Raw genomic sequence first — 23230 nt, 5'->3', positions numbered from 1 at the left:
ACAGGCAAGCAAACAGATACAAGGAGAGGACAGAGAGAGATTTTCTGCCATGATTGGAGGTAGAAAAACCAACCAGCCATTCGAGATGTTGGGCAGAGCGACCATAGGCTGCTTCTCCTAGTGGAAGGATGGGATGTTGAACTGGGACTAAAGGTAACTGAGCGACTAAAGTTGAGGACAGATTTAGGGAGCTGAGCTAAGAGTATTCAGGAGAGCATCCTAGCTGCAAAAGATTAATAATACCCAGCAAACTGTGCCAATAAGGCAAGTTGAAACTGAACAACGGCCTGTATCTGTCTGTGTTTTTCATCCGCAGATCCAATTTTCTCTGGGCAGAGGCTGGTGGTGTGGTCCTTTCCTAGCTTAGACAAGGTAGCAAAAGCGACAATGCAACATCTTTATGTAGAACTTAACCTATCTTTTAAAATATAAATGACCTAGAACATCAAAACAACTTTGAAAAGTACAGAACACAGTTTGTATACTATGTTCTATATTTAAACATTTCAATTTCCAGACTTACCATAAACCTTCAGTAATAAAGAGAGAATGGCTTACATACATATGATCAATGGAACAGACCAGAAATTAACTCCTGTGTACTTACAGTCAACTGACTTTTGACCAAAGTACAAATGCCATCTAATCAAAAAAAGAATAGTCTTTTTGACAAACGATATCTAGAGAGATGAGTTTATACTCCATAAAATATATATACAAATTAAACTCAAATACTAAAACTTTAGAAGAAGAAAAATGTTGAATTAGGCAAAAATTACATATGCTACCAAAGGCACAACCCATAGCAGAAAATACTAAACTGTACTTCATCATAATTTAAGACTTGGTGCTTCAAAAAGATATTAATAAAATGAAAGGAGAGGATGTAGGGAGATGGCTCAGTGGTTAAGAGTACTTCCTGCTCTTCCAGAGGACCCAGATTCTATTCCCAGGACCCACATGCAGGCTCACAACTGACAGTAACTCCAGCCCCAGAAGATCTGACACCCTCTTCTGGCTTCCATGGGCACTACAAGCACATGGTGTACATGCCTAAAAACAGGATAAACATCCATGTCTTCTACTGGCCCCCATGGGCACTGCATGCTTCTGATGCACATGCATACAAGCAGGCAAAAGATCCACACACATAAAATAAGTCTTGAAGAAAAGACATTTTTTAAATAAAATGAAATGGGGCTGGAGAGATGAGTCAGCAGTTAAGAGCACTTGCTGTTCTTGTTGAGGACTGGGGTTTAGTTTCCATCATCCACATGGTGACTCACAACCACTATAACTCCAGTTCCAGGTGATATTATGTCCTTTTCTAGCCTCTGTGGTCACCAGCACATACACTGTGCACATGCACCCATGTAGGTAAACACTCAGATACATATAAAATAAATCTTTTTTTTAAAGAAAACAAATTAAAGGAAGATGAGGAGAAGCTTAATAGGTAAAATGCCTGCCCTGCAAACGTGGGGAACTGAGTTGGGACCACCCTAGATGCTCTGCACCCACATAAAAGCTAAACATAGCAGTGTGCTATTCATTAACTAGTACAGGAGAATCAGAGACAAGAGGATTTTTAGAGCTTGCTAACCATCTATTCTAGCCAAATTGGTGAGTTCCAGGTTCACTGAGAGATGCTGTCTCAAATCTTAAGATGGAACTCAACTGAAGACATCGAGAATCAACCCATAACCTACACACACACACACACACACACACACACACACACACACACACTGTTGTGATAATGGGAAGAACCTCTTCATAAGGTCCCAACAACAAACCAAAATATGATTCTGTTGAAGTTTACTCTAGGAAATCAAAGAGTTTGTGGGGCTTATGGAGGGGGGGCATTATAAGCAGCATCCTAATCTACAAGCTATCACTCAAGAAGGCCTGGATGTCGGCTCCTCAAAGCCACATAGAAAGAGGCCCTTCCCTTTGTCTTTCCCAGCTTACACACTCTAGCCTCCCTGAGACCTGGGCCCCTGAGCAATTAGTGCAGAACTGCATACACACTGCTTAGAGGCTAGAGACTCAGGTAAAGAAAGGTACAATGATCCTTCCTACCTCTTCCTTCTAGGAGGGAATGTCAACAGTCCATAGACACGGTACGTGAACATTTGCAAGCAAGATCTGATGAAGATGGCGGCTGCTTTGCTCAGAGAACCACACTTTACAACACCCCCACCCACACCCACCCACCCACAAAGAAAATGAAGGGCTAGGGATATAGCTGAGTAGTAAAGCACTTGACCAGTATGCAAAGGGCCCTGGGCATTTTAATCCCCAACAATGAAAAATTTAAAAAGAAAATGAATATTAATTAGCCCAGAAGCCCTGAATACCCAAGGCACAAATCGCATAACAAATGACTCCCATGAAGACGCATGGAGAACGTCCTGATCCTGGAAAGGATTGCTCTAGCATGGAGGGGAATATAAGGACAGAGAAGAAAAGGAGGGAGGTGATAGGAGAATGGATGGAGAGAAGAAGGTTTATGGGACATATGGGGAGGGGGGATCCGGGAAAGGGGAAATCATTTGGAATGTAAACAAAGAATATAGAAAATAAAAATATTAATAAAAAAAGAAAATGAACAGAATACACTGTGATAATATATTATATATTATTAGATAAATTATATACATTTATATACTATTATACATTATTAATACATATTATGTCATACATTATAGCTCATATTATTTATATAATACATAATATAAATATTATAAACCATACATCTAATAAATGGTCCTATATTCAGAATTTAAATGTATTACTCAATAATACGTTTTTTAAAACTACACACAAACCATATTAAGAATAGACAAAGGATTTGAACAGATATCTCAGCAAAGAACATACCGTAACAACTAGAAATAACCAGAAAAGATATTCAGCAGCACCTGTCATTGTGGAAATACTAACTGAAGCCCCAGAGAGCTGTTACCTCATACTCACGGCATAGGAAAATGACTGCAATACAAAAGATGGCAAACACTAGACTGGATAAGGAAAACTGATCACTTGTGGGAATATAAAACGGTACAGCAACTTCGAATAGTAGTTTGGCAGTTTCATATAATGTAAATATAAATTATAATACTCTCAAAATTTTCACTTCAAGGTATCCACACAAGAGAAATGAAATTGTCTAGAGTCTTATATGCACTATCAGAATAGGCCCCAAGATGGAAATAATTCCAAGTGATGAACAAACAAAATATAGTATATTTACATAACTGAATATTATTTATCCGTAAAAAGGAATGACAATGTACTGATATATACTACAACTCAGACGGGCCTCAAAGTAATCTAAATGAAAGTGACTGGTCCAAAAGGGCCACATGTCATACGAATTGCCAGAAAACCGCAAACGTACGGAGATGGCAATTGGAACAGAGGTTACTGAAGTCCTGAAGTAGGCGTGAGAATCATCCAGAAATGGAAACTACACTACTTTCTATTCATTTTTTTATCTGTGTGAATGTGGTACATGTGTGCCAAGGAGAGTGTGTGGAGGTCAGAGGACAACTTTGGGGGGGTTCTCACCTTCCACGTTGTTTAAGGCAGGGTCTTGCTTGTTGGAACTGCTAGACTAGATAATTCAAGGTGGCTAGTCCAGGGGTTCTACCCAATTGCCTGTCTTTACCTCCTATGTCACTGTTGGAGGGCAGGGTTAAGAGATGCACACTACAGATTCTGGCTTTTGGCATGGATTCCAGGGACTCTCAGTTAGTTAGACTTGTAAGGCAAATGTTTCTCCGGAGCCTCCCTCCCAAATCACCTCTCAGGCCCAACACCGCATTTTCAGTTAATTAAATATTCCAAGGCAGGACTGCGATGATTTTGGCACAACTCTGAAAGTTCATTAAAATCCACTGAACTACAGATTTAAAACAGGTGAATTCGTGGCTATCAAGTCCATCCATTGACACTACCTAAGGACTGAGAATTCCTGTCCTGTGAGGGACCCACCCCCTACTGAGCAGTGTTCCTTAAAGTGGAACTTTCTCCCCATTCATGCTCACCAGGGGGTGTCACTCCCGCTGAGACCCTGGGCTTTCACTGTAGCCCCCTGGAGTTATGAAAGCTTACTGACCGATTTCTTACTTTAAAATGATGTGAGTAATGCTTGAATGGTAGGTACAGATCCCAAGACCGAAGAGACGTGAAGGCCAGCCTGGTCTACATAGTGAGTGGCTTGCACAGTGAGACTGTCAAAAACAGACAAATAAACCTCAAACAAAACTGTGTGAATCAGTCCTTCCAAGGGAGGAATGAGGAAGCTGCAGGAAGGGAATGATGAGATTCCCGCACACATTCCACTGCAACCCCCACCAACCTGCCAAGAAGTATACCAGTCCCCACACCCACGGCCCAAGGCCTCTGCTGGCCTCCTTCCCCAGCCTGGGGAGTTCTTCTGACAGGATGCCCTTTTCCCAGCACTATCTCCTCAGTCTCGATGTTCCGCTAATCTCATCACCTCCTCACACAAAAGTGGTTTTGGAGCGGCGAGACTCCTGAATATGGACCGAAAAAGCCGCTGCATGCACCTACTCTCACTAATGTTTTTAGCGCAACAAGCTACGGGATCCACACTGACCTGTCGCGGCGAGAAAGTCCTCGAACAACAACAAGCGCCGCTTCGCGTCTGAAGCGGACTAAGGCTAGCACCACGTGCCCCTCCAGCCCCGCCCCGCCCACTCCAGGCCCCGCCCCGCCCACTCCAGGCCCCGCCCCGCCCACGGCGCGCTGCAGTTAGCTTAGCAACTGGCGCGAAAGAAGGGCAGCGGGAACGCGGAAGGCGTGTTCGTGTGAGCGCTGCGCGTGCGCCCGAAGAAGCAGGCCGGGTGAGGGGCTGTGCCCAGGGTCTGAGAGGCGGAAGTGTAAGGGGCAGGGGTCCTGCCTTCTAGTCCATCCTCACTTGGAGTACGCGATGCTAGCGAAAGGGGACTTGGGGTTGCGAGGGAACCTCCCGCCCGAATCCGGGCGGAGTTGACTTGTCTGTGTATGTGTCCAGGGAGACATGGAATACTGTCTGGCGGCCGCGGCTCTGAACGGAGTGGACCGGCGCTCGCTACAGCGCTCTGCTCGGCTGGGGAGGGAAGTATTGGAGCGCGCCAAGAGGAGGGCAGTGGACTGGCATTCTCCTGAGCGATCCAGAGGCAGCGTGGGTGTCCTTTACCGCCAGGGCCCCTACCAGGAAAGATGGTCGGTCCCGGGTTCCCAGCGCCTCCTAGGAGAGGTGAGGGCGGGAACCTAGGGACTATCTAGTCATTCTTGGCCTCCACCGGGCAGGAGGAAGCCTCCCACATCCCAAAGAAACAACGCATCCCAGCAAAAAGTGCACACTCGTTTGTAAACTGCTTTGATTTTTTTTTTTTTTTAACACTGTCTCATATAGCCCAGGTTGGCCTGGAACTCCTGCCTACGCTTCAGGTACTAGTATTAAAGGGGTCGTGTCGTGTACCAGCACGGTGTGACCCAATTCTTTTTGAGTAACAAAAGAATAGTAGTATTCAGTTTACTTATAAAATTTCTTACCGGGTGTGGTGGTGCACACCATTAATCTCAGCACCCAGGAGCCAAAAGCAACAGATCTCTAAACTCGAGATTAGCCTGGTCCACATCGCAAGTTTCAAGCCATCAAGCGTGACTCAGTAAGAGACCCTGTCTAAAGTAAATAAATACAATTCTTAGTGTGGTGCCAGAACTTGGGAGATCGGGACTAAGGCTCAAGTACAAAGTCTTCCTAGTGTACATGTGGTGACCTTGTCTCAAAAATCATCAACACCAGTAACAGTTCTTCCCCACTACTCAGTATTAAGTAAAGCTAGCCAACCAATTATTTTAGTTCCTGCACTAAATTGCACGTCTAGTTTACGGAGTTAGAATTTTTTTCTCAGCAAGATCCTTCTTACCAGTTTCAGCATGCAGAAGCTTTCCTAAAAGTGAGAAGGGCTATTGCTTAATTGATGTCCTTCTCCAGTAGGGATTTGTAGGTCTCACCTATGACTTGCCATTTATTAAAACAGAGAGAAGAAAGGGTCCCAACCCTCAGCGCTTCCTTCAGAACCATGGCTGAATTCATGGACTATACTTCAAGTCAGTGTGGGGTAAGTTACTGTGACTTAACACTGTACCCTGATCTGTGCTTGGGAAGAATCGGTGCTCCTCTATCCCATGACCTAGAGTCCTTCATGGAAGCAGATTATGAGTTAAGGAAGCCAGGTGGTAATGCAAGCACACATTGACTCGTTTTCTAAATCTAGTTGTTGAGGATACAGCCGTAAACAAACCAGAGATGCTCTTCATCCTTTTTGAGTTTTCAGCTGTGTGAAGGAGTGTTTGTGCATATTTGCTGAATCCCACAGTTATTTGAGGATGTTTCCTTTTCCCTTTGAAATAAAGTTCAAATCTTCAGGATCACACCTGAATTGTTTTGTTTTCAAAATGTGCTGAATCAAAACCTTCAAGTCTGTTTGTTAGGATTTTTTCCCCCTCTAGACAGGGTTTCTTTGTGTAGCCTTCCTTATACTGGAACTTGCTCTGTAGACCAGGCCAGCCTCGAACTCACAGAGATCTATCTGCCCTGACTCCTGATTAAAGACCTGTGCCATCACCACCTGTATGTTAGTATGTTAGGCCTTAACCTTTAGTGTTTTAGTTTCCGGTTTTCCACTGGTATATTCTGGATTATACCAACCGGTTTATAAACAGTTGGTGATAGAGATGGCCAAGTGAAACAGGTACAGGAATGTGGTTTTCTAGTGACAGGACCTGCTTTCCATGAATCAAACCATGTTCTGTCACATTCAGCTATCCAGGTGGTCACTCTTAAGCCTCACCTAAGGCATGTGACCAAGCAGTGAGAAGTTGGTGACACACTCCTGGACATGAAACTTCCTTCATTGTGTTCTTTGGCCTTTGGTAAAGTTCAGATTTCTAAAGCCTCAGGCTTTAGAATCACTTCTTTGGTTTACACTGAAAGATGAATAGTAAATTATCACAATACCATGACCTCAGTGTCACCAGGCTTTCCTTGGAGTAGCCTGGCTTTAAGGGTATTGGTGTATAAGCGGAATGGAAAAGAATTGTTTTCGCTATGCCTTTAGGCTTCAGATGTTAAGATCTGTAAACTGCCAATTGTTCTGTTTTGATGGAGATAAGATCTCGAGTAGCCCAGGCTGGCCTCAGACTTGCTACTTAAGAAAGCCTTGGCTTGAACTCCTGATCTCCCTGCTTCCACTCTCTGAGCAGAGGGAGCATGGACATCCACCGCCAGCTTCTTCTACAAACATTCTTTAGCTTCCAAGAATGGGATTTCAGCCAATGAGAAAAAGTTCAGAGACTATTTTTAATGTTCATATTTACCCTAGGGTGGTTATAGGACCTTCTGTACCCTCAGCTCTGCTACAAAATGATTAACTTAGATACATGGTTCAGTCAAAGGCATCGCAGTTGTCTTTGAGGCTTAGCAAACTGGTGTTCATGTTCCACTTCAGTCCTGTTAGGAATGGCACTTCAGAACTTCTTGGCTTTTTGAAGATTTAGAAAAGTGTTCTGGGTTTGGCTCCGCAATTGTTAAAGCAGCTCTCAAAAAGTCATAGGTCCATGTCCTGAGTTCTCTCCCCAGATCCTCCTTCCTCTTATCACATTCCTTTGACACTGTCCCCACAGTATGTTCCAAACAGGCTTAGGATGTCTTTATTACTCATAGTCCAGGGCAAATCTAAGGTTAACTTGGAAGATGAGGGCGGAACTAAACAAGAAGAATGTAGCTTTTCTGATCTCTTGGGTTATTCCTAAACTAGAGATCTCTCTTCTTCCACTCCCCTGTGGAAATCCTGGGGCAAAAGGCCTCATGGCTTTTAAGTTTATGTTTTGTAGGCTTCTGTGTTTCTTCACCTTAAGGAAATTATTCCATTCTTCCCACATCCTTGTCTGAATACCTAGAAAGTAAACACAGAATTGTTGATCTGACTCTGTCAGGGGAGGAAGTGCAGGGGTATGTGTATTGACATTGAAGCAAAGATGTGAAAACCTTTACCCTAGCTAGCAGAGAACAGCATCCTGGCCTACCTTTATTCAGTTGGTCAGAGTTCTTGCGCTACAGAGGCAGCAGATGGCAGCAAAGCCATGCCAAATACAATGTCCTTGTCCCCTCGCCCCCCTCAGGCTTAGGCTTATGGGAAGGACAGATCATTTAATTTTTTTTTCTCATGCTTCCTTCCTTAACCTTACTGTGCACAAGTATCATATTCTTAAATTTTGGCCAAAATATTTAAATGTTCTTTTATATTACTTCTCTAGAAATACTACTCCTCTACGCCAGAGGAAGGAGGGGCAACCCACGTCAACCGTTATCACAGAAGGAAGCCTCCGGAAATGCATGCGTACTCAGACACTGGGCACAGTCAAGAACAAGTATGTGTCTCCGCCATTCTACGTAGCACCTGGATTGTCTTGAGGTTGAAACCTTGGTTTGGAAGTCCCTGTGGGACTTTGTTTATCAGCTGCCTGTGTGACTCAGCATTACAGTGCTCAGCAGACATGTCACTTGACAGCCTCAGGGAACTTCCAGAAACAGAAGTTTGTCTGAAACCTGAGATTATTTATTTCACTCTAGGATCTTCAGTTGAACCTGTAATCCTGGGCTGTGGGTTCTTAGGCAGGCTTAAGAACCACATATTTTTGCATACAGCTGGGAATACAAGAGAGGGTTGTTTTAAGGGTTTTATTTTGGTAGTACATGCCTTTAATCCTAGCATTAGGAGACAGAGGCGGGTAGCTCTCTAGAGCTTGAGGTCAGTCTGGTCTACATAGAGAATTTTAGGACAGCCAGGGTGACATTGACTGCCTGAACAACTTTATTTTCAGCTACATGTGTACATATGTGTCTGTGTATGGGTATGTGCACCCAAATGCAGGTGCCCAACAAATGTAGAAGACAGTGGGTCCACTGAAGATGAAGTTAGCCAGTCGTTATGAGGCACCCAGTGTGAGCACAGGGAACCAAACATGGCGCTCTGCTCTTAAAGAGCTAGAGGCCCTTCATCATATCCTCTGTCTTCTAATACACATTGTCATTGAAAGCCAACGGTTCTGTTTGTTCAATGGAAGAAGGCTTTTTGGTTCTGATTTTTCTTAAACTCCTTTAGTTATAACTTAAGTCCAGATTCAAATCCCTAAGTTAACCTCCTGACTTTTCTGGCCTGTCAGTCATCTCAAGGTAGTGGTGTAGAGGGGTTTAGCAAAAATGGCAGGAGTGAGCATGGGTATACGAGTGGGTTCATTGCAGGCGCCAGAACCCTTTACGTTCCTCTCCGGGATGTGAAGAGGCACCAGAGTCTGTGTCCTGCAATTCCCTTTCCACCCTTGCCTGAGCTGTCCCAGGAGAGCGCTATTACGCGAGGTGTATATGTGGCAGCGGTCGTTGCCCTTTCCTGTGATGTACACAAGGGGTGCCTCTAAGGCCTTATCCCTGTTCCCTGCTGGTAACACTTGGGGAAGCAGGAAAGAAAACTTACTGAGGGTCAGATGAGTATCATGACTTTAGCTCCTCAATCTTCCCTTCCATCCAGGAGTCCCATGTTACAGTCCAGGAAACCATGGCTGTGAGCCTAGAGAACCTTACTCGTAAGCAGCAGGCATGGGGCCATTCGTGTCTTAAATTTGCCAGACTCCAAAGCCCACGTAAGGAAAGCATGACTAAAAGCAGTTCAAAGTGTACCGAACAGATCGCTGATAACACGTGACCGATGAGAAAGGGCATACAAAACAATCCTTATAAAAGAAAATGCCTTGGCTTTCTGGAGGTCAAAGCTTATCTTAGTTCTAATCAATATTTGTCTTGACAGAGAAACTGCAGAAGAGAGACATCTGTTGGTCCAGGAAGCATCTACCAAACCTCAGAGCATTCTCAGGAGTTATCCTGGCCTGTAAGTACAGAGCCCAGCGTGCCGGCTCCACTGCCTTTCTGTCAGCCTGTGGCCCATTGCTTCCTGGGCTCTGTTTGTGTGGGCTCTGCAGTGGCTTAAGATCGGAAGGGTTACACTTGAGGACCCACAAGATTTTGGTTTGGTACAAAGTGCTGTTTTCTCCGTGTCCTTTCCTTCGCTGGAGGTTTGAGGGATGCTCTGGGTGCCTTAGCACATAGTTGTGGATGGAAAGAATGTGAAGTATTCACAGCTCTCTTTCTAGCTCGGCTGGGCTGGCCTTGGATCCTGCTAGAATTCCACCATCTGTTAAAGCAGCAGGAGGGCCTGACCCTCTGCTTGTAAAATGCAGCCATTGCTGAAATTCCAGAATGTGTACGTGTTGTATACCAGGTTCCACATCATTTGAAATGTTTCTGTGGAGAAAAAACAAAATAAAATAGGTAGGAGTTCTTTCACTTTCAGGACCAAGGGGCAAGTAGTCTAGATTCTAGAGAGCTTGTTTGGGTCTTAGAAGAGCTGGAACTCTGAGGAAAGGAACTTCTCTGTGATAAATCCCTTTTTATTTGTATATAGTTTGTTGCCAGCCAGGACTCAGATTATTCCGGAGTTATTAGCAACTAAAAAATTCTGCTTCTAGTGCAAAAGCAAGCTGCTAGGCATGGGAGTCCCCTTTGGTGCTACTTATGGTAATTCTGATTGGCCTGTTGTTCCAGTGAGAGAGAGAGAGAGAGAGAGAGAGAGAGTTTCTTTTTTTAACGTGTATGTGTGAGTACTTGCATGTATGTGCACCACATATGTTCCTAGCCCCTCAGAGATCAGAAGAGGGTGTCAAGTTCCCTAGAACTGGATTTATAGGGTTTTGTAAGACACCATCTGGGTTCTAGGATCCAAGCCTACATCCTCTATAGAGCAGCAAACAAGTGCTCTTCACTGGTGTCTTGTCTTATTCAGGATTTTACTGCTGTGAACAGACACCATGACCATGGCAAGTCTTATAAAGACAACATTTAATTGGGGCTGGCTTACAGGTTCAGAGAGGTTCAGTCCATTATCATCAAGGTGGAGCATGGCAGCACCCAGGCAGGCATGGTGTAGGAGGAGCTGAGAATTTCACATCTTCATCTGAAGGCTGCTAGTGGAAGACTGCCAGGCACCTAGGACTAGCTATTAAAGACCACTCCCACAGTGACTCAGCTACTCTAACAAGGCCACACCCACTCCAGCAAGGCCACACCTCCAAATAGTGCCAAGCATATAGAAAACCATCACAACTGGTGAGCCATCTCTCCAGCCCCCCACACAAATGCACACTTTCTCCCTGCTACCGTGTGTGGAGAAGAGCAGAGCATGTCCTTGGCTGCTGATTCGAGGCCCCGGGGTATTTTCACGGTTGACCTCTGGTAAGCAGTGCCATTACTTCCTTCCTATGTCAGTTAAATGGTGCTAGACCTTTAGCTTTTCAGAAATGGTATGAACAAAGTAAATTTTGAAAATGTTGACCTAAAGTCTGTCTGCAAGGCAAGGAGGGATGAAAGCACAAATATTTTAGCTTATTCCCGCTATAAAATTTGCTCACCAGTAGTCTCCCGTGTTTAGTGTAAAAAAATGCCTTTGGTTCCTTCCAAGCTTTGAGTAGACATGATGTAATAATAGCAATCCAGATGCATTTTTTTTCCTTTGAGACAGGCCCTGGCTAGCCTGAAACTCTGGGTAGACCAGGCTAGCCTTGAACTCACAGAGATCCACCTGCCTCTTTTTTCCAAGCGCTGCAAACAAAAGTATGTATGTACCACCATGCCTGGCTCAACCCAGATGCACTTAGATTCTTCCCTGCTGTCTCCTGGGTGGTGACTGTGCTTTTTTACCATGTGAACAAAGGCCACGCCCTGCCAGTGCACCTGCCCTGAGCCACACACATTCCATCCAGGTGTGAAGTCTAGCCCCAGCCCACAGTGTGTACTCAGATCAGCTCTGAATACTGTCTCACCAACGCCAGCTTTCAGGGCTTTGCAACATAAAAAGCCTGTCTTCCAAGGAAGGGCTTCCGTGACAGAGGGTGTCCATTCATATTATTAGCTTTGGGAGAGAGACAGTGCCTCCTCTGAAGGGAGTCTAGCAAATTGTGACTAGAAAGAGTCATTCTTATTGTTCAGCAGACCTTGCCAGTCTCTACCCACAGGAGCCATTTTCTGCTTCTGATCCCCAGCAGCCGCTCTTACCCTCCCCCTCCACTAACCCTACTTCACCCAGGGTCCGCGGCGCCATTTTTTTCCTTTTTTTTTTTTTTCCTTTATTTTGGTCTGTTTGTTTTTGTTTTTTGTTTGGTTTTGGGGTGTTGTTGTTGTTGTTGTTGTTGTTGTTATTGTTTTTAAGAGACAGACTTTTTATGCAACCCTGGCTGCCCTGTAAAGTAGGCTGGCCTCAAAAGTCACAGAGCTCTGACTGCCTCTGATCCAGAGGGTGTAAGCAGCCACGCCTGTAGGATGTCTTATAATTCAGCATGTTCCTATGACACTGTGTCATTTACAAAGTTCTCACATGCTTGCTTGTCTGGTAGGTATTCTCACAGATTTAGAAAGATGGCAGAGAGTCACCAAAACAAATTTGTTTGTTTGTTTTTTATCATGTGGCCAAGATTGGCCTTGAAAGCAGGACCCCTTATCTGCCCATCTGCCCCACTTCTGTCATACAAAGGCAGATGCTAAAATGGCTCTGAGGTCTGTCTTTAAACTGCCTTACCTCTTTTCCTTCTAGACTGAGAACATCTCTAAGGACCTCTACATAGAAGTCTATCCAGGGACCTATTCTGTCACTGTGGGCTCCAGTGCCTTAACCAAGAAGACACATGTGGTTGCAGTTGACTCGGGGCAAAGTGTGGACTTGGTCTTCCCCATGTGATGGTGACCGTCACTGCCGACATTTCACTCTTTAAGTAGCAAGAAGAATAAAACCACCCTATAATTGTCTTAATAATGATGCATCGATCTTGATTTTAATGCTGGCCGAAATAGGGCAGCCTTTTTGAACTGGAGTTGATCTCTTTCAAGCTCATTTTAACCTGAAATTATAGAAGTCCCCCATCTTTGTGTGCCTGAAAACAATAATGTAATGGTGCTGTCTGAACAGCTTCTACTGCTGGCTTTCCAAGTAAGTATTAACTATGGTAATAAAGGGAGAGACTGGAAATATAAAGAATTCATTTTATTGGTATTAGAAAGAAAGACGGTGTTTCCCATGTACAGCTGTAGGCTTTATGAGAAGGCAGTACAAATGGGATACATTTGCCCAAAGCACTGGGCACACCTGTGCCTTCCAGAAATAGGCGTCCTAAGCAGGTCGTCAGGTCACTGGCAGAAGTTCCAGTGCAGGCCACCAGCTCTGTGCCCCTCACAACAGGGTCTTCCAAATGCCGCTCCCCTGCAGGTCTCAGGAGAGCAGCTGCACTCTTGCCATCACCACTAAGCCTCCTATTCCATTGTCAGCTACTCATTGTGACCCCTTTTCAGGTGTTTACTTCATGATCCTTTACTTCCTGTAAGAGAAAAATCTTAATTCATATATGCTGACTGTGACCTTAAGGATTATTGTTTTGTTTTTTAAGATGAGACAGAATCTCACAGTGTAATAGCAGACTGGCCTAGTGCACACTGGGTCACCTAGGCTGGCTGCAGACTTGAAATAATTCTGTTTCAGCTTCCCAGATCTTGGGATTGACAGGCATGAGCCACAATGCCTGGTTTGCTTTTTTAAGATTATTTCTATGTGTGCAAATATTTTGCCTAAATGTATGTATATGTACCACTTGTGTGCCTGTTACCTGTGGTGGCCAGAAAATGGTTGTAAGTTGCCATATGAGTGATGGGACCAAACCTGGGTCCTCAGCAAGAGCAACACGTGTTCTTAACCAACGAGTCATCTCCATTTTAAAATTACGAGTGTATATATGAACTTTGCACCTGTGAAGAGTCCAGAAGGGATCTGATCCCACGGAGCTGGAGTTACAGGTGGCTATAAAATGCCTGACTTGGGTGCTGGGAACATTTAGAGATCTTTGCACATACTCCTGGAAGCCTGCTAACGTAGGCAAAACAGTGGGTATGCGTGGTTTTCTGGACAGAAGCCATAGTTTTACCATTCTCAAACAGAACGGACCCCAGAAAGAGCTACTTAAGGGTTCCCCCAGAGCCCTGCCCAGACATTCTGCTTTACCCAGATGGTCAGGGCTTTGGTCTAAGGGACTTTTCCCCCTGGTTTTCCAGATGCCCTGACCTCATTGTTTGCATTCAGCTTCTGGTTGAGTTCACCATGGCTTCATGTTGGGAGCTTTCAGAGACAGCTCCTACATATCTTATTGTGACAACGGCTTTTTCCTAAACCCAAGATCAGTTAGTGGGACCAGAGTTGGAGACAACAGTAGGTAGCAGCTTTTTCTTTTTCTAGCTAGTGTCCTTATAAGGGAATGCATAGAGCCATGTCCGGAGGGCAGAGGACCAGTGGATCATTGGAACTTGACAGACTTGTATCAAGTACTTTCTAATGGAGTGCTGGTACTTAGTACTGATTAAATACCAATTATATTTAGAAGGCAAGCATTACATTTCCTTACAAGGATGCAAAGCTGGAAGGAAAAGGCTCTGTCACCGGCTGTTGTCTCCAGCCCTGGCTCACACATGGCTCTGTACACAGTCATCTTTGCCACTTGACTATGACAGACATACTGGATCTGCATGGTGACTTCCACCTATACTCCTGGAAGCAGGGTAGTCTGGGCTGCATAAGCAGACTGTCAAAACAACAGGGGATGGCACAACTCAGGACTAGATCTAAAAGGCAGGAAAGATGTAGGGATGGCTCTTTCCCACACCCCACCTAGAATATTCTCTATGTAGATTTAGAATATTTCTGATGATGTTCTGTAGGCCAGCTCCAGAAATTAATCTTTTCCTAGGATGCAGCAAAACACCCAGGGCCCAAAAGAAACATTTCTCTCTTTTTTTTATTTATATAGTTTTTAAAGATTTGTTTTTAGCCTGGCAGTGATTGGCATAAGCCTTTAATCCCAGCACTTGGGAGACAGGTGATGGCTCTCTAAATTTGAGAACAGCCTGGTGTACATTATAAGTTCTAGAATAGCCAGAACTATACACAGAGACCTTGTCTTGAAAAACAAAACAACAACAAAAAGATTCATTTTTATTTATATGTGTGTATATCTGTATGGGTGTATGCCACGTGTATGTGGATGCCTGTGGAGGCCAGAACAGGGTATCAGGTCCCCTGGAGCTCGACTTAGCAGATGATCGTGAGCTGCCCTATGTGCACGCTGGGCACAGACCTCCGCTTCTCAGGAAGAGCACTAAGCACGGGGTTTCTTTGTAGTCCTGGAACTAATCTGTAGACCAGGCTGGCCTCGAGCTCCAAGAGTGACTGCCTCTGCCTCCCGAGAGCTGGAGTTAAAGGTATGCAACACCCAGCTTCTTTATTGTTAAAAGAAATTATATAATGTGATATAATATATAGCGAATAGACTAGGCTTGCCCTAACTTGTCCCTGAGTGGAAACAAGATCTCAACTTCCTGGAAGTGAAGACTTCCTTCTGTGGTAAGAATGAGCCGCTCGTAGGCTGGATGGTGCTTTTGGCTAAGTAGCTGTTCTAGGAACAAGCCAGTGGCTTCAAATAAGGACTTGCAGTGGATCCCAGTTTCACAGTGCCTAGTGGCCCTTAAGCCTGTAGCCCTGGTGTTCTTAACTCACCTACCACAAATCCCTCATCGGTGGACCAGAGCCAACAGGTCTCCAAGGTCAAGCCCAGGCCACGCCTTTCCAGGCCACCTGCCTCACGCTGCTCTGCCACCTCACCTAGACTTCTGCTCTTGTGCAATCTGATAGGAATTTAGAAAGGATCTGTACGAGGCAGGAAATAACACCCATCTCCAACCCAGCAAGGTGTGCCCCAGAGGCCTCTGCTCAAGGAGAAGCTAGGAGTGGCCACAGCACCTGTTAGGTGTAAAATGAGCAGCAAAATGTGTTGCCCCCTCCCCCATGCTTACTGAGGGTCCCATGTGGACAGTACAGCCTAATTGCCAACATTAAGGTTCAGTTTCTATACTTGCTGAGGTCTTGACTCATCAACACCTGGAAGCAGTGCCTTGCTAGCAGATAGAACTAGGGATGTCAGTAGAGTGCACGCCTAGTATTCATGATGGCCTGGGTTCTACCCAGGAACCACATAAACCTGACATGCCTGTAATCCCTGCCCTCGGGAAGTAGAATAGAAGTAAGAGGATCAGGAGTTCAAAGTCATCTTCAGCTATTGAGTAAATTCAAGGGCAGCTTGCACTACAGGAGACCCTGTCTCAAAAAAGAGGAAGATATTAAATAGAGGTTCAGTTCAGAGCACAAAGATCAACTGATCAGTCCTTTCTTATGCATGTCCCCACAGCTTGCATTCTATACATTAATTGCATCCAAGCCCACCAGGGTGTACCTGATTCTCAAAAGACCCACGCAGCCCCTAGCGCCTGCCTGGGCAGCCCCTAGTGCCACACCCCTGATATAACATACCTGGCTTTCCGGAGGGTGGCTCAGGCCCATTTCTCCTCCAGTACCTCCACTCAGGCTTGTGAGGGCTGCACTGCCGCAGAGATGTCTCGGCAAGGATGGGGTCAGTGTTGACTGCCCTGCTTACCATCTCCAGATGACTCTCTGAATTTTCTTCCTCAGAGGAGGAGGACATATTGTAGCTGAGTGCTGCTACTGCCTCCTCCTTAGGACCTTGTAGGGGCAAAAGCTGAGCTGTGGGCTTCACCTCAGGCTCTGGGAGTTTTCTGATTGTGAACTCTGAGGTCCTAGTTAGAGGCCACCAGCAAGGCCCCACCAAAGGGCAGCTGCTCTGACACTGAAGCTGACAGGGGGCACAGGAGAGGCAGGGAGGGCGTAAAAAGGACGAGTCCAGAGGATGCCTGTGTGTGGTGCATCCAGTATTGCATCCCAGCTGAGAGCAGTAAGGTATCCAGAGACAAGAACTGCGGTGTTCCCTGGTGTGAGGTGTTTGTAGTCTCTCCACAGCCTTCTTCCAGACCGTGGGAGGCACCCACCTGACCCTGTCTAGAGGCACCTTAGTTGTCTTGCCATTCCAGAAGTGAACAGTGATTTCTTTTTCTGTAGATGCTATGAATAGAAAAGGGAGACATTTCTGTTTGAATTCCTGGCTCTTTGGAATCCCCAGAGCCAAAGCCTCAGCCCCACCCCCTCCCTTCTCTGGATCGCCATGTGCCACTGTGCCCAGAGAGCCTGTGGGGATGTCTCCCCTCTCCTGTACCTCACTGACCATCAGTTCAGGATGGTTTACTGGCACCTTCTTGCTTCCTCAGCTAAAGATGGCCTGGAGGGGCCTGGTTTTCAGGCAGAACCAAAAATGTAGCCTCAGCAGAAGCCATGCTGTTTAGCTGGCTCAAGAGGACTGTCTTGGTGAGTGATGGGAGGTGAGTCTCCCATGATTCTACAATACTTCCACCACCACCACCACCACCACCACCACCACACATAATGATGTTTTTGTTTGTTTTATTGGTTTGAGTTTCTGAGACAGGTCTTATTATGTAGCCCAGCTGATTTCAGGGTCACAGCAGCTTCCTTACCTTTTTGTCCTTTCCGCTCCATCAAGCCCGCGAGAACAGTGCCCGGGCCATACTGCTGTTGCTGCGGGTCCCAGGGTGCCAGCACCTTGTCGCCCAGTTGCAGTGAGTGTGGCACAGATGGTGAAAACTGAATGACGTCCTCTGGAAATACCACTCTCCGCTGCTGGGCTGGCAGCTTTAGGCCAGCGACAAGGGGAGCCTCAAACTCCACAACCAGGGCCCCTCGCTTCTCCAGCTATAGGAAAGAAAACAGAATGAGATTTAACATTAGGCACTAGAGAGAAGGCTCATAATTAAAAGCACGGGCTGCCCTTGCAGAGGCCTAGAACTTGGTTCCCAGCACTCACGTGGAGGCTCATGACTGTCCATAATGCCAGTCCCAGGGTCTCTGACACCTCTTCTGGCCTCTGTCGCCACCAAGCACATACATGCCGCACATACATACACACATAAACACATACATACATACATACATAAATATATACATGCAGGTTGTCTTAGTTACTTTTATAATGCTTTGATAAAATGCCATGACCAAGGCAACTTAGAAAGGATTTATTTGGGGCTCAGTTTCAGCAGGTTAGAGCCCATGGCCATCATGGTGGGAGCATGGTGGCAGGGAGCATGGCGGCAGGCAGGCGAGCAGACACGGTGCTGAGGCAGTAACCGACTTGCCTCTTGATCCACAGGTACAAGTCAGAAAGAGCTGAGAACACATTGCCTTTTGAAACCTCAAGCCCAACCGTACCAACACCACCATCTCCACTGTGAGACACCTCCAACAAGGCCACACCTTCTAATCTTTCCCAAACCATTCCACCGACTGAAGACCAAGCATTCAAATATGTGAGCCTATAGGGGCCGTTCTTATTCAAGCCATTACATGAAACCCTCATACACATAAAATCTTAAAAAGGAAAAAAAAAAAAGGTCTGAAACACAACAGAGGAATAGAGTATGGTGGCACATTTTAATCTCAGCACAAGGGAGATTGAGGCAGGAGACTTGCTTTTGAGTTTGGGGACAGCTTAGGGTTTGTACTAGGTTCCAGGCCATGCTGAGCTACATATCAAATGTCAGGGCAGTTGAGGCTACAGACAGACCCTGTTTTTTTTTTGTTTTTTTTTTGTTTTTTTTAAAAAAAAAAAAAAAAAAGATGGGGCAAGCAAGATGTCTTTATAGGGAAAGGTGCTTGCATCCAAACCTGACTACCTGAGTTCGATTCCTAGGACCCACAACTGGGAGAACTGACTCCCACAGTTGTCCCACCCATATGTCACGACACATATATACACATGAGCACACACACATATGGAACCCTAGTCACAAAGTCTGACTCTTTAAAGAAAAGTTCTGGAGCTGAGAACGCAGCAGAGAACACCAAGTATGTGTAAGACCCTGGGCTCCATCCCCAGCACTGCATAAACCAAACACAGTGGAGACCAGAGGATCATAAGTTCCGAGGTCAGGGCATCCTGGGCTGCATGAGGTCCCAGGACAAAAAATTAAAACTTGGGATCCCAGAGCTGATGGCTCAGTGGTTCTGAGAACACTTGCTGCTCCTGCAGAGATCCCAGGTTTGGGTGCCAGCTCTCACTGCAGTTGAGGAAGCATTTGATGACCTCTTCTGGCCTCTGTTGGCATTACATGCATATGATACATTCACGCAGACAAAACACTCACATAAACTTGAAATAAAACTGGTTTTAGAAAGAGAAGTCTAAAGAAGTGAGTTGCCACTGAAGCAGAGCCCGGGCCTGGTTCCTGGCGTCTCAGGAACAAGAGGTTGCCGATGAGAGCCGATGCGCTCACATGTGGGAAGTGCATCTTCGTCTCCGAGGCGCAGGCCCACAATTCCACACACCGGAACTTCCTGAACAACAAATGTATATTTGTCTTGCTGTTCATAGATGAATTGTGTTTCTCCTTCTGCAAGTTAATGTATTTAATCTTGGTCCCAGTGATCTCTTTTTAGGAATCAGGTCATTGCAGGTATAATGAGTTAAGATGAAGTCACAGTCAGCATGGCAGGCCCTTAATCTGACTGATGTCTTTATACCAAGAGGAAATTTGAGGGGCTGGAGGGATGGCTCAGCGGCTAAGCACACTTGCTGTTCCTGTGGAGGGCCTGGGACCAGATCCCAGCACCCACATCAGGGTGCTCACAACCACCTGGAGATCCAGCTTCAGGAGACCCAATACCTTCTTCTGGCCTATGCACATATAAGTTCACAGAGACACATAAATAAAATTATTTAGGAAAAAGGAAATCTGGATAGAATACTATTCAGAAGGAAAGCCATGTTGAGTTGAAGGCAGACATCAGGGTGATAGTTCTGCAAGTTAAGGAAACCCCAAGATTTTGAGCAAATACTAGAAATTACAAGACTGACTTGACTGTTCCTTGTACCCTTTAGAAAGAACCCACCTTGAATCACCTGACTTACAGCCTCAAGAAACGGGAGAGAATAGCCTTCTATCATTTAAGCTGCTCGTTTTGTGTGGCACTTCACCACACAGCTGTAGCAACTTAGCCCAAAAATCAAACTTCTGAGCGAACATACACAGCCAAGACATCAGGTGCGACAAGGCCACCGAGCAGTGAGCGCTGAGCTGATGGGGGGCAGTACTTGCCTCGGGAGCAGCCTTGATCTCAGCCACATAATAAAAGCCGTCCTGCTCCTTTCTGGCGAGGACCCGGGAGCCAGCAGCATCTCCGACTCTCCCCAGCCAGCTGAGCCCCGGCCACGGCCTATCAACAGTGTGGAAACATGGGCAACAGGCAGCGCACCTGGGAAACGCAAATGAGATCAAAGACATCCAGAGGACTGTAGAAATGGCTCAGAGGGTAAAAGCACTTGCCGCCAAGCCCGATGATCTGAGTTCAATCCCCAGATCCCACATTATAGAAGGCGAACACTGACTTCCATGGGTTGTCCTCTGACCCCCACATGTGTGTGTGTCCTCACCTGGATAAACACATGAATGTAAAATAAGATAAAGACAGTAAGAGACACACACGCCTCTGGGGCAGATCTGAGGAGGCTCACTGTGTGAGGATGGTAAGGGTGTGTGCTACAGAAATACAGGGAGAATGTGGCAATCTTTGACTTCCATAAAATCAGCCAAACTTCTAGAGTTAGCAGAAACTGAAGGCCACAGAAGGCAATTTGGGGACTGGACATTGGTTCACAATGACCAAAATGAAATCAGCTTGTATACTTCTGTTAACGCTTGAAAGAGGAGATGAGTCCCAAGACATTACGAGGTTAACAAAGCGACCAGGGAACCAAACTGTAAGGAACTTGGCTCAGGGGTCAGATGGGTGTAGAAGCGTGAAGGAGGTCGAGAAGGGGCTGAGGGGTAGTGGAAGGTGAGGCCACGTCTGGGGACTCCAGTGGCAGGGCTCTCTGGCCTGGGGCAGTAGCAGAATGGGGGATCAGACCTCTGTGGTTTGGTTTGGTTTGGTTTGGTTTGGTTTGGTTTTTCAAGAGTGGCTTTTTCTGCATAGCCCAGGCTATCCTAGAACTCGATGTGTAGACAAGGCTGGACTCAAACTCAAAGAATTGCCTGCTTCTCCAGAGCTGAAGTGCTGAGACTAAGGTGTGTGCACCACAGCCCAGCTTTTTTTTTTTTTTAAATTCAAGTATGTATTGTTACTTTTTGGAGTGTATGTGTTTATATTCCCTGGAGCTAGAGTTACAGGTATTTGTGAACCACCTGATATGGGTGCTAGGAATTGGAGCCGGGTCATCTGCGACAACAGTATGCACTCTTAACTACTGAGTAATCAATCTCTCCTGCCCAAGAGGGTCTGGATTTTGAAAAAGCTGTTTTATACAAAAAACCTGACTATAAATATGCTTAACTTGGCCTTGAACAAGGCAATCCGAACAAATAAATTAAGAACTCAAGCAACATATTGGAGAGATGGTTCAGTGGTTGAGAACACTTGCTCTTACAGAGGACCAAGATTTAGTTTCCAGTACCACATGGCTGCTAACAATCTTCTGTATGTGACTTTAGTTCTAGCGGATCCACTTCCCCCTTCTGGCCTCCTCGGGTACTGCATACATGTACTGCATAGAGTTAAGCAGGCAAAATACCCATACACTTAAATAAAAAATTAAGTTGAGCACTTGGACTAGCAAATCTCTATCCCAGGCAGTCTGGTTCCTAAAACTTGCTACAGGCTGAAGTTCCTTTGTCCCTCCTAGTCACTCTTTAGAGAGCTGACTGAAGATGCTGTTTTGTGAAATCCCAGGCATTTGAGGACATCCAAGCACCACCAGGACCAGGAAAAGAGGAGAAAGGAAGGACAAGGGACAGAGGCTGGTACCTGGTGAATGTGCAGTGAGTGGGCAGCCAGGGCGCTTGCGTGGCAAAGGGACAGTTGAAGGGCAGGTCCCAGGGTGGCACAGCACCATGCAGGTCAGGGCCTTTCACGGCTGTGGCCACGCTGCAGAATTTGGGCAGAGGCAGCCCAGGCCTGGCACAGGGCTGCATGACCTTCAGAGCCCACCTGGAGCAAACACAGGCATCACAGCTGTGGACTCAGCCCCGCCGAGGACACACCCGATGGTTCCCACGCACACCCAGCGTTTCCCACTTTGGAATCCTTATCTTAGAATGTCTCTGACTAGGGAGGGCTGAAGAACTTATGCTAGGAGCTTAGAGAGTCCCTTTAGTCCCCCTTCGGACGCCTCGTGCTCACGGTCCAGAAACACCTGGCAGCTCCCCCTTCAGACGCTGCGTGCTGTCCAGAAACACCTGGCAGCTCGGCTCCAATTGGTTTTACCTCCTTCCTCCTCCCCAGAGGCGGGGGTTCCTTCTCTTTACACACCCTGTCCTGACCAACTGACCCTCAACAGAAACCACCAACTCCCCTCCTAACCTGGTCACCTACAGGACTCAGGACCATCCCCTTTGTGGAATTCTTCAGAGGCAGCAGCTGTCACTTAAGACTTATCGGGGTCTACCCCTGCCCAAAGCCGCAGGTTGAACCGCAAAGGGACTTACCTAAAAGTACAACTCCCGCCTAGACCTCAGCCGTGCCCCAGTCTCTGTCCCATCTGACGGTTGGAGCTCATGGCCTTAGTCCAACAACTCTTGGTTGCCAGGCAGGTTGCCAGGCAGGTTGCTGTGGATGTAAGCCAGCAAGCTACAACAGGGCTCAGGAAGGCACTGAGCATGTGCAGAGGGTGACCGGAAGCATCGCAAAACTTGAGTTGTGGATAAGGTGGAGAGATAAGGGCAAACTTTGTTTTCTCCCTTTATCTCCAGGGACTCTAGGGGAGTCCTGGGAGGGCGTGCCGGGCTCTCCAAAGGCTGAGGGCTGTCGGCATCTGCCTAGTGAAGGCTAGAGACTCGGGGCGGATAGTTCAGTGGGTAAGTTGCTTGCTGTGCAAGCGTGAAGACTTGTGTTTGGACCCGCAGCACCCACTTGGCTGAGTTTATCATCCTAATAGAAAGAGCTTAATGGCTGGCTAGTTAACCACACACACACACACACTTTAAAATAGCTAGTTGTCAGAGTGTGCCGTCCTTCGGTTACATAAGGAATCCATCCGCTGTATTGGTTGTAACACTTCAGGGTGAGTTTTCTCTGGCAGCTCAGAGCACCTT

General features: G+C 46.2%; 3 protein-coding genes across 7 annotated transcripts in view; 1 reads left to right on the top strand and 2 right to left on the bottom strand.

The window, feature by feature from the left end:
- Dennd2b (DENN domain containing 2B) overlaps positions 1 to 4693 on the bottom strand; it is a 186324-nt gene extending 181631 nt beyond the window's left edge. Inside the window, exon 1 of the mRNA XM_052201508.1 lies at positions 4628 to 4693. The gene's annotated coding sequence lies outside the window, so the exon portion shown is untranslated. The remainder of the gene's footprint in view (positions 1 to 4627) is intronic.
- An 82-nt stretch (positions 4694 to 4775) lies between these two features.
- Akip1 (A-kinase interacting protein 1) lies at positions 4776 to 13165 on the top strand. 5 transcript variants are annotated; one of them, XM_052201468.1, is made up of 7 exons: positions 4776 to 4874; positions 5045 to 5269; positions 5429 to 5463; positions 6060 to 6140; positions 8338 to 8451; positions 9885 to 9965; positions 12720 to 12845. In XM_052201468.1, exons 2-7 carry the CDS (start codon positions 5051 to 5053, stop codon positions 12748 to 12750), a joined length of 561 nt encoding a protein of 186 aa, XP_052057428.1. In that variant the 5' UTR covers positions 4776 to 4874; positions 5045 to 5050; the 3' UTR covers positions 12751 to 12845. The 5 variants fall into 5 exon arrangements, with proteins under 5 accessions (XP_052057428.1, XP_052057418.1, XP_052057399.1 ...); XM_052201458.1 differs by lacking the exon at positions 5429 to 5463 and having other exon boundaries at positions 5045 to 5194; positions 12720 to 13165; XM_052201439.1 differs by lacking the exon at positions 5429 to 5463 and having other exon boundaries at positions 12720 to 13165.
- Positions 13166 to 13174: 9 nt separating this feature from the next.
- On the bottom strand, positions 13175 to 22772 carry C1H11orf16 (chromosome 1 C11orf16 homolog). The gene is made up of 6 exons (XM_052201491.1): positions 22625 to 22772; positions 21945 to 22127; positions 20240 to 20396; positions 17606 to 17840; positions 16530 to 17135; positions 13175 to 13497 (listed from the first exon to the last, which is right to left on the bottom strand). Exons 2-6 carry the CDS (start codon positions 22109 to 22111, stop codon positions 13481 to 13483), a joined length of 1182 nt encoding a protein of 393 aa, XP_052057451.1. The 5' UTR covers positions 22112 to 22127; positions 22625 to 22772; the 3' UTR covers positions 13175 to 13480.
- Positions 22773 to 23230: the final 458 nt, after the last annotated feature.

Source organism: Apodemus sylvaticus, chromosome 1 (genome assembly GCF_947179515.1).
Source record: "Apodemus sylvaticus chromosome 1, mApoSyl1.1, whole genome shotgun sequence".
NCBI classification, from domain to species: domain Eukaryota; kingdom Metazoa; phylum Chordata; class Mammalia; order Rodentia; family Muridae; genus Apodemus; species Apodemus sylvaticus.
The sequence above is the reverse complement of the archived record's forward strand: the minus strand, read 5'-3'. Positions and strand labels throughout refer to the sequence as shown.